General features: G+C 45.0%; 1 protein-coding gene across 2 annotated transcripts; it reads right to left on the bottom strand.

The window, feature by feature from the left end:
• Nucleotides 1–2,152: 2,152 nt before the first annotated feature.
• GATD1 (glutamine amidotransferase class 1 domain containing 1) lies at nucleotides 2,153–9,915 on the bottom strand. Of its 2 annotated transcripts, none has more exons than XM_054634141.2 (8): nucleotides 9,762–9,915; nucleotides 8,131–8,207; nucleotides 7,643–7,748; nucleotides 7,015–7,122; nucleotides 6,086–6,180; nucleotides 4,847–4,940; nucleotides 4,001–4,112; nucleotides 2,153–3,474 (listed from the first exon to the last, which is right to left on the bottom strand). In XM_054634141.2, the coding sequence occupies exons 1-8, from the start codon at nucleotides 9,817–9,819 to the stop codon at nucleotides 3,465–3,467; spliced, it is 660 nt and encodes a 219-aa protein (XP_054490116.1). In that variant the 5' UTR covers nucleotides 9,820–9,915; the 3' UTR covers nucleotides 2,153–3,464. The 2 variants fall into 2 exon arrangements, with proteins under 2 accessions (XP_054490116.1, XP_077035906.1); XM_077179791.1 differs by having other exon boundaries at nucleotides 2,153–3,471.
• Between the last annotated feature and the right edge of the window lie 763 nt (nucleotides 9,916–10,678).

Raw genomic sequence — 10,678 nt, 5'->3', positions numbered from 1 at the left:
ATTTAATTTAAAATTTAGATTCACTGATTATGTCCATCCAATACAGCCATCACAGGCCAGAATGGATGGCACCAAACCCAGACAGTTCCATTTGAAATTTTCAAGTAAATCAGGACCAAAGAGGCACTTCATCTCTTCTGGCCCTTGTTTGAATGCACACAAGATGAACAAAGCAGCAGATTCCATTGAAAAAAAAAAGTTTGTTGTTCTTTTTTTTTTTTTTTACAAGATTATACTGTAGAAGCTCCAAGGAAAGAATCTTAATTAAATATGTTAATACACAAATTGAATGCTGGCATGACCAACAACCACCAGCTGCAGACTGGGCCAGAGCTCAAACATCTTGTCAGGATCCTCAAAACCACAAAAACTGAGATCATACCCACAGGCAGGTCTTGGGGCTCTGTTTTCCAGAATTAAGCAGTTTCCCAACCGCTGCACCAGCACTGCTCTTCCCAGCTCAGGTGTAATCCTGCCAGGAAAGGCTCCCATACCTTAGGGATGGTGGGCTGTCCTCTTTTTGCTGAAGAAATCCTTTGTGGGATGCAGGAGAGCAGTGCTCCTTTACAGCTGTGAGCCAACATCCAAGGAAACTCCTCCTGCCTTTGGATTCATCCTGCTCCACGTGCTGCAGAGGCACTCTGATGATTCTGGCAGGTACCTCCATGTCTGCCTGTAAAAACATCAGAGGAAAACAGAGGATGTGGTCCCAGCTATTAAGCCCAGAAAAGAGGTAACACTGTGAGTCCCAAAAAAATAAATCACTAAAACTCTAGAAAATAAAACCAACCCCCCACCCAAATAAATAAAACAGTAAAACCCACCAGCTGGATGTTACCAGGAACAGATTTCCTAGGAAACAAGCCTGCCTGGTAACATTCCTAGGACCAAGCACCAAGCATTGCACAACACAATGCTGAAACAATAAAGGTTTGTGTGGGATGAAAATCTCCCAGATTTGAAGGTTTTCAATTCTTTGGGAAACAAAGAGAGACAAAAACCCCTCAGGATAAACCCCACTGCTTGGATGGCTGGGATGGGATTGCTCACAGGGCTCCTCAGCTGGACCAGACACAAGGTACAGAAGATACAAACTGAGGCACCTAAATTCTTCCCATAGGAAGTTTAATATGCAAGAATTACACAAAAATCCTTGCTCTTTGTGTAATGCCACTTCATGATTCTAGTTGATGTAAATACCTTTTAGGTAAAATAAAATACCAAATAAACTATCAAATTTTATGTTTGTAGAATAAAATTAACATGGAAAATGAACAGAATAAAATTTTCCTGAACATACCTGGATGACATTCAACAACTTTGTGTTTCCTATGTTCATTTGTCCTTCTTTTCCCACAGTTTTTCTGACCAATTTTTTCCAATCCCTGGCTAAAACTGGTCATACTGTACAAGAACTTAAGAGCTATCATCACTAATGGCCTCAAGTTGTGCCAGGGGAAGTTTAGGTTGGATATTAGGGAAAATTTCTTCATGGAAAGGGACATCAGGCACTGGAACAGGCTGCCCAGGGCAGTGGTGGAGTCACCACCCCTGGAAGGGTTCAGAAAACACATGGATGTGATACCTGAGGTTGAGTGGTGAACATGGTGGTGGTGGTGCTGCACTGCTGCTTGGACTTAAAAGCTTGATCTTAAAAGCTCTTTTCCAACCTAAATTCCATGATTCTGTGACTCAGGTGGCTTCCAGTTTGTCAGCGTGACTTGAGAAGGTGACACAATCCAGCCCACCACCTGCAGAGCCACCTCACACAGCTGCTGGCCCACACCTGCACACATCACTCCCCAGCCACTCGCTGCCTGAGCACACCTTTCTCCCCCAGTTTTCCCAAGAGCAACTTCATGGTGTGATGGGAAAGAGTGAAAACACACACAGGAACTCTTTTTCCCCTGCTCTCATATGGGAGGAAAAAGAAAGCACCATCAAGTCCCCAGGCAGTGTGCTCTGTCCAGCTTCCTGACAGAGGCACAAGCAGAGCAATTCCAGCAGGTCCTGGATGCCACAAAATAAGGAAAAACTGTACAAAAGAGGACTGAACAAAGCCTGTAGTGGTCTGAATGCTGTTTGCTCACCTAGCAGCAGATGAATGGGCCTGGACAGAACCTCATTTAAGGAATGAAAACAGGACACAGAGTAGACACCAATGTTCTATTTTTACAGGTAAGCAGAGAAAAGATGTAGCAATTTTGGCAAAATCCCATGGAAACAAAGACCCTAAGGAAATAGAGTCTCCCACTTCACAAACAAGATGTGGCTTTCCAGACTGAAAGTATTTCCTGATGCTGTCAACATCAAATCCCCAAGCTGGCTTGTCAGGAATGAAGATTTAAATCATCAAAGCTAATTGATCATTTAATATCTATCAAAGCACAAATTTCATTTCAAATTCTGGTTTTCATTTCCATCAATGCCAAAGTTCTGTAAGCTGGGCTCCAGAATGCAACAGCAGAAGACCCAGCAAAACCCACAGCAGTCTGTCTTTTCAAATCACACTGAATTCTTGAAACAGAGCTAAAAAAATGGATTCACACAGAAAAGAGAAAATTTCCCTACTTGATGATTTGTTAGAACCAAAATATTGTAATAGCCTGGTAAGAAAACAAAAATGCAGCCCCATTTCTTTAGGGCACTGGAGAAATGCTGCCCACAATTCCAAGAGGGAAGGAAAATCAATTATCTGAAAGTTTATTTATCTACTTTCCAATAATTTTGTATGTTTGAGCCTGCAACAATTTTAAAAAGAAAATTTAAATCTGGTTATTCCTTTCCACACTCAGCTTTAAGCCACACCTGCAGCTCAGAAGGAAGGAGGAGTCCAGACTCCACCCTACAGCTGGTTCCTCAGAGGGGTCCCACATTAACCATCTGCATTTTTCACTGCCGTAGTCCACAAAATTCCAGCAAGAGACAGCAGCAGTGTACTCCCAGAGAGGAGTATTTCCAAGAGAACAAAACCCACAACATAAGCAGCACAAAAGGGAACAAATAAACAATTGTAGGACCATGTTGAAAAAAAAAAGCTGAGCAAACTTTCTGAACACAATTCCAGCGATGTGAGCAGGAAGAAAACAAGGGCACGCTGTGCACCAGCACAATGCCAACCCAGAGCAAGGGCTTCAGCTCCAGCAATTTGTATTCACAGCACCAATTTTTGGGGGGTTTTGAGGAGATTGCTTCCCACATCTGTAAACTGAGGGTCTACAGAAGCAGTGAGAAAATGGAGCAGCAAAAATATAAGGGAGTGTCCCAGCTGCTTCTGACAACCTTCATCCATTCCATCCACACAGAACCTGACACTGCCACTTCACTGCCACTTCACAGTCACTTCAGAGTCACTTCAGAGTCCAGGACAGAGGTTCAGAGGGGTGTTTCATCCAGGTCACAGCCATGGAAATCCTCAGCCTGCTGGCTCTTCATCCATCCTGTTTGCAAAGAGACCTTCCCCTTCATTTCCTGCTGAAGGAAACACACCCAGACAGGACAGGACCTGTTAGTGCACAAAGGACAGGACTGGTACCACACACTCCCCTGAGCAAAATGAGAGGTTTGTGGTTATTCATATGGGCTTTTCTATCTGACAAGATGACACTCCAACAAGCCAAGCCATTTCCAAAAAAATTAAATACATTCATTCCCAGAATCCTAAATCAGAGCTGACTCAAAGACAGTCTGCCAAAGCTCAAGAAACAAGAGCTGTTTCCCTGAACAGAAATGTTTAGTGAAGCCTATTCAGCATTTTACTTTGCCAGTTCCACTACAGCTGTGCATTTCCCCACACATTTTCATCTTTTTCTTTTCAATAATCAAATGCTCTTTGCCAAAAGACACAACTGCCTGGCTGGCTTGATCAAACAGATGTGTCACACACACACTTCAGCAGAAAACCAAGGGGAAAAACCCTTTCTGAGAGACAGTATTCCTGAAACAAAAAAAAAAGCTCACCACTGGCTGTTCCCAGTCCCTAAGCCCCATTTTGCCTCACCTGACATTGCAAAGAATCAGAAGGTTCTGGACAGCAGGAAGGGTGGAATTCTCATTCTGTCCTGTCACCAGGTGCCTGTCCAGCACCACATGGACAGCATCTGGGCTGCTGGCTGAACACAGGAGGAAAAACAGGGATTGTTCAGTGCCAGGATCACACCCCTGATAAACCCAACACAACACACAACTATTATGGCCAGACAGATTTGCTGGGTGCTGTTCTATCACCCCAGCAGAGAGGAGCACTCAAGCCCCTCATCCTGAAAAAAATTCCCTAGGAAATCCTTTTCTGAAAGGACAGGACTGGGTCCTTGATTCAGTTAACAGCAGGTGGGTAAAGTACACATATCAGAGACTTTTCATAACGAAAAACTCAAAGTATGTATTTGAAAACTACAATTACCTCACAATACAACACAAACTCATCTTATGCCAGACATGAGCTGTGATCACCAGGCTACAAAAATTAAATACTCATTTTCTGGCCAATTACAACACCCCAGTGTGCTCAGATCTACCAGCAACTGCTCAGCACCCTAAACAGAACTTTTAAATTTCCTCATTCCAGACAGACTCCCAGACTGGTTTGGGTTGGAAGAGATCCTAAAGCTCATCCAGTCCCATCCCCCTGCCACAGGCAGGGACACCTGCCACTATCCAATGTTGCTCCAAGCCCTGTCCAAGCTGGCCTTGCAAATGAGCAGTGATGTATTGGTAAATGAGGGAATGGGAATTCCAGCTGAGAGATCCTGCCAGAGTCCTGCTCAGCTGGATACAACCACTACACAAACACTCATTTCCCAAGGTAAACACAAAGTGCCCATCCCAGACACCAGGCATGACCCACCACTGAATGTAGCTCCAGAATCCTTCACAAAGTCCTCCACAATAATGGACAAACTGGCAAAATTTGGCTGCCTCACCAGCTCGTACACAGAGGGCTGAAATAGATCAAAAGGAAATTAGTTTGGCTGGCTTTTTTACAGAAAAAGCCAAGCAAAACCAGCACATATTTCCCTGAAATTTATATTTCTGTTCCCTCTACTATTGACCCAGCCAAATGATCACAAGCAGCTTTGATGGAATTTGTGCAGGGAGCAAACTGGAAACTCTTAAGTGAGTTAAGTAAAGAGGAAATAACACCACCAAACAATTTCTGCAGGTGTGATTAACTTCAGGAGGGCACAGACCTGTCTGTCCGTGGCACACAAATATTTGGACACAGGTGCTGTGCCACCTGCAGAGTCCAAAACCAGTAATCCATGCTGGAATGAATATGGGAAACAGCTTACAGACAGAAAATTTAGGAGCACTTAGAATTCTAATTCACAAAAGGAAGGACTTTAATTTTATGGTTTCCACAGCAACCATAGCTAGGCCACAACATGATTTAAATTATTTCATCATGGACTGTAACAATCCACAGAGAGTCATAAATAATCCTTAACTCAAAGAGAAGCACATGAGAACACTAATAGCTTTTGTGAGTCACAAAATCCTTACTTCTTAACTTTCCATGTAAATTTTCCAGGCTAGAAAGCTGTACTAGGGCAATTTGCATCACTCTGACACTATAAAATGGGCTGTGAGGTCAGAGCACACAAAATAAAATATCAGCAGTAACTGGCTGCTTTAATTGCAAGCCAGTTTGTACAAACAGCCTTTTTCCCTAAAACTTCTTCTAACTTTTTTTTCTAAGACTCCCTCTACTTTTTAAAAAGAAAGAGTACTTTGAGAAATATAACTTATCCCCAGCATTCATTAAACAAACAAAGATTTTTTTATAAGTCCTCAACAGCAAATGCAAAGAGCTGCAGCAGGAATTTCCAGCTCCTTTTTCTCTTTTTGCTTCAGTTTAAAGTTTACTGAACAATCAGAGGGAAAGCATTCCCCACATGCCACTTCAGTGGGACAAACCCTTCATGCACCCAGTGCTGGGCCCCCTGTCAAAAACAGCTCTGCACATCTTGCACAAGCCAAGGGCACCAAACTGATAATTTATATTTACAGGAAGTTCAAAACCACCAGAAACCACACAGCAAAAAAAGCCCCCAAACAGCAAAAACAAGGTAAAAGCTTGGCTTACCCCTGTCAGGCTGTATCCCTGGAAAACCCAGGATTTATCCTCATTGGTGGCACAACACAAAGCTGCCACTCCCTGTCCCACAGCACAGATAGGCTCTAGAAGAGAATTAAATCACATTTGTGAGCATCTCCAAATACTTGAAACACAGGTGAGTGTGGTGAGCCTCATGCTGCCCTCCTGCAATGAAGTTATACTGCACTGATAATGCTCCTTTAGGCTGTAGGGGCTCTCCTGCACACTGCAGCAGCAATTATTGCCTAGCATAAGAATTGCTACAATTATTACAGTATTACAACTATTTTATATTTTTATTATTTTTTTTATTACAACTATTTTATTATTATTACAGTAAGAGGAAGAACAAGAATTGCAGATTTTAACTCCAAGTTCAGAGACAGCTCCACAAATGCTCAAATGTGGAGCACACCCCAAGTCTTGATTAACTGCAGCCTTAATGATGATCCTGGGACATTCCACACTTGGCTCTGAGCCTTGAATGCTGCTGATTTGGACAGAGCCACTTCTGTACCACTGCAAGGCAGCAAATCCTTCTTCTGAGACAAGATCTGAAAAGCTACTGGCATTGCTCCTTAAGATACTTTAAGACCTCAGACCTCTTTTTCCTTTTCAAGTCTCCCTTTTTCTTATTTAACAGACATTAGGACACTATTTTTTTTTCCTTTTAGGACTCCCTTTTACCTTTTTAAGACATTTTAGGACACTTTTTTTTTTTTTTCCTAAGTCTCCTTTTCCTTTTTTAAAGGCCCATTAAGCCATTTGTTTTCCCCCTTGACATCTCCTTTTTCCTTCCCCGTTTGGAATGCTCTTTAGCCATGCAAACACTCTGAAGTCTCTGGAAGGCAGCCACCCTGCAGAGGCAGCACAGGAGCCCTGTTTCATTCACCCAGTCCCCGAGGATGTTCACCTACTGCTCTCAGTGCTGAAGTGCTGCAGGATCTTGGCCAGGTACCCACTGTTGGCCAGGTCAGTCACAGCCCCGGGGCAGTTTGGGATCAGCAGGGCGTGGTACCGAGCCCCTGGGTGGGAGGAAAGCAGGAACTGATTGCAGGACAGGTAAAAAACCCAAAAAGCCTGATTATAAATCCACTGCACGTTTGGAAAAAAAGGACAAACCCACATAAATCAGTTAAAAGCTACCTAAAGAAACTAATAAAGCTACACAGAAGAGAGAAAAGGTCCTTCTTAGGACAAGGGACACACATTTTTAATGAGCCAGGCAAAACTTACAACTGTTCTGTCTGCTGGCTCCTACTCCAGCAAAATAATTATTTTTAACAGGTAACAATGTGTTGTGTGCTTGTGTACACACAGACATTATTTGTATATATTACATATACAATTAAAAGAGAATGACCATTCCAAAATAAATAAGAAAATTGCAAAGCAGTTGCTTGGACTTCCTCTTAAATAAAAAGTAAACCAACAACTGCAGCTATTGAAACACAACTTTCCTGCCTCTTCTGTGTCATTCTTCCCTAAAAATCCTGGCCCTTTGCAGGCCCTGTCTCCCAGACAGGGCCGTGGTGACACCCTTACCATCAATGGACTCCAGCTTGGCGGGGCTGGCGTAGGATTTCATGCGGAAGTCCTGGATCCAGCGCGTGTTGCTCTCGTTCACATCCACAAAGTCAATGGGCTTCCCCTGGGGACAACGTGGTGACACACCCTGGTCAGCATCACTGCACAAGCATCCAGGACACTTCTCAAACGTGGGAGTTTGAGATGCTTTCAGCTCTCAAAAAACGTGAAGTTTTCCGTTTTTCCCACTGAATTAGGGCTAATAGTTTTCCCTCCACTCTGTGTGGAAACAGATGCTGGATAGAGAAGTGCAAACCCACGCTACAGAAAGGCTGCAGTCACTTTGGTATTAAAAAACCAGAATTAAACAGGTCCCTTAATATCTACGGCAAATAAAACAGCTCTCAATAAATTTATATTGTATTTATTATATTATTTTTTTCATTACAACTGAGATATTGATTGGTTTCAGGCTGAAATCACAGCATTTGTCCATTTTCACTCACCCCAGGTGTTGCCACTTGCAGGTTAAAGGCAGAGCTGGCCAAAGTAAAGCAGTGAAGGAATGACTGGGCTGAAACACCTGGAAAAGAGATTCCAACACCTTAGGGAAACAACAGTGATAGCTTAATGCAGGCCACACTTTATCCAGTGTGAAAATCGCCAATCACTTGTTTTTAAAATTTTAAAAGTTTAATTATAATAAAATGGCTATAAAAATAGTAATACAATTAGAGTAATAATAATTTGGGCAATTTGAATTAGGACAATATGAGACAACAGAAACAGAGTTATGGACGTCCGGGTACCTTTTTCTGGGCAGCACAGCCCGAAAAAGGACACCCATTAACAGAGAATTAACCCTTAAAAGCAATAGCCTGTTGCATATTCATACATTTCATACATGATGCATAAATTCCATTCAAACAAAGGATTTCGTCTGGTCATCGTCTACTTCTTCCTCCTAATCCTAAGGCACCTTCGATCTTTAGCTAGGCAGGAAGAATTCAGTTTCTTCTGATAAGAGAACAATAAATTCCTCTTCTCTGAAAGATTTAGGTGTCCTGTGGCTGCTATCTGGTGCAGGTGCCTCATTCCTTTCTTAAAAAAAATATCCCACTTACAGAGTTCTTATTTTAACTACCAAAGTTACCTTTTAACTACAAGACTACATTTATCATATTATTAAAATGTTAATACAGCATTATGAATCAATACAACAAAATACATATAGTAAATATCTAAATGCCATACAATATGCACTTTTCACATCAGCAAAGTACACAAGCTTGGGTGTTTGCTCATCTTGAAAGCTCTAAATAAATTCAGATTATTATTTTGTTAGGATTTAATGATTTTAAGACATCAGAAATGTGCAGCCTTCATTACAGGCGAGCTGTGTGCTGAGGAACAGAATCCTGGAATGATTTGGGTTAAGAGGGACCCTAAAGTCTCGTACCAACCCCTTGCCATGGGCAGGGAGCAGGGACACCTTCCACTGACCCAGGTTGCTCTAAGCCCTATCCAAACCGGCCTCGAACACTTCCAGGGATGGGCCAGCCACAGCTTCCCCGGGCAATCCGCACCAGAGCCTCAGCACCCTCACAGGTAAAAGATTCTTCCCCCAAACACCCAATCTGAGCCAACCCTCCTTCCCCTCAAAACCACTAAAGCCGCACGCAGAGGAGCCGAGCAGCACAGCTGCACATGGCGGCCACACCTGCAGCGCAAGACGGGCACGAACGGAAAAGCGGCACAGCTGGGCAGGGAGGGCACACGTGCGGCTGCACAGCCCGGCTCCGGTGTCACCCACACGGGGGACACACACGGGCAAGGGAGCCCGGCTGCAGTGACACCCACACGGGCAAGGGAGCCCGGCTGCAGTGACACCCACACGGGCCACCCACACGGCTGCACAGCCCGGCTGCAGTGTCACCCACACGGGACACCCACACGGCGAGGGCCGTGGGCCGGGCACACGCGGGACACGCCGCGACAGCCGCACCGGGGACAGCCCCGCCCCGCCATGCCCCGCCCGCCGCGGCGCTGAGAAGGGACGGGGAGAGCGGGACGCCCGCAGTGGCCGGAGCGGCGGCTCCCCGCGAACCGGCGGGGCTCCCCCCCGAGAGCGTCTCACCCGCGGTGGCGGCGCTGGCGACGATGAGGCAGGAGGGCTTGGCCAGCCGCTCCGACATGGCGGGGCCGGGGCCTGAGGGCAGCGGCGGAGCCTCGTGCGGCCGCGCGTGCGCGGTGCCGGGAGCGCGGAGGGGCGGGGAAAGCGCGCGAAATCCCGAGGGAGGCGGAAAAGCGCGGGAAGCGCTGAGGGGGCGCTGCCGCCGCCGGGAGCTTTGAAAGCCCTCGGGTGTCCCGAGAATCCCGTGGTGCCACGTCCCATCGGCAACTGTCACTGTTTCCTTAGTTCCCCACCTTCGTAAACCTCAGTGTTCCGTTTCTGCGTTTGCATCTGTCATCCCTGTGTGAATTTAATCGGTTTAGCCCTTGCTGGCTGCTGGTGTGTTGCAGACACAATGCAGTTATAAAATGAAAGGTGTAAAATAAAGACAGCGCAATCCTGCTATTGGCTTTATTTGTTTATTGGAAAGGGTTTAATTTCTAGCCTGGTTTCCTAAAGGAAATGTAGCTCATGCCACCTTGTCCGTCTCTTCAATCATCTATCTGTCTCCTTTTCTCTCCAGAGCTGTGTTCTGAGTCCGTAGGCTGGTTAATCTGGATGTTCCTCACCGCTCCAGCTTAGATACCAGAATTTTTTTTTTAAAGGAAAAAAAAGCATCTCATTCAGTTTCACTGGGGAGTATTTCCGGATTTAGTGCCACTCCAGCAGCCTAAGCCTTTATATCACAGAGCATCACATTTATGGTCTTTATTCTCTGCTTGTGACTCCAGTGTTTTTTAAACAAACACAAAGGACAGTGCTGTCCAACCTCTGCTCCATCAGCTCTTCCCATCCTCCCTGCACTGCCCCAGGCACGTGGAATTCCACACACCCTGACTGGGGCCAGTGGGAGAGTCAGGCCCCCATCCATCCCAGCCTCT

This window comes from Agelaius phoeniceus, chromosome 6, assembly GCF_051311805.1.
Source record: "Agelaius phoeniceus isolate bAgePho1 chromosome 6, bAgePho1.hap1, whole genome shotgun sequence".
Lineage (NCBI taxonomy): Eukaryota > Metazoa > Chordata > Aves > Passeriformes > Icteridae > Agelaius > Agelaius phoeniceus.
The sequence above is the reverse complement of the archived record's forward strand: the minus strand, read 5'-3'. Positions and strand labels throughout refer to the sequence as shown.

What these genes read in the sequence shown, in the direction of transcription:
- GATD1 (XM_054634141.2), bottom strand. Translation starts at nt 9,819, where the DNA reads ATGTCGGAGCGGCTGGCCAAGCCCTCCTGCCTCATCGTCGCCAGCGCC. An exon ending in TGCAAGTGGCAACACCTGGG is followed by an intron (nt 7,749 to 8,130) that starts GTGAGTGAAAAT and finishes CGTTGTCCCCAG; the next exon opens with GGGAAGCCCATTGACTTTGT. An exon ending in TTCTGGAGCTACATTCAGTG is followed by an intron (nt 4,113 to 4,846) that starts GTGGGTCATGCC and finishes TCCTGTGTTCAG; the next exon opens with CCAGCAGCCCAGATGCTGTC.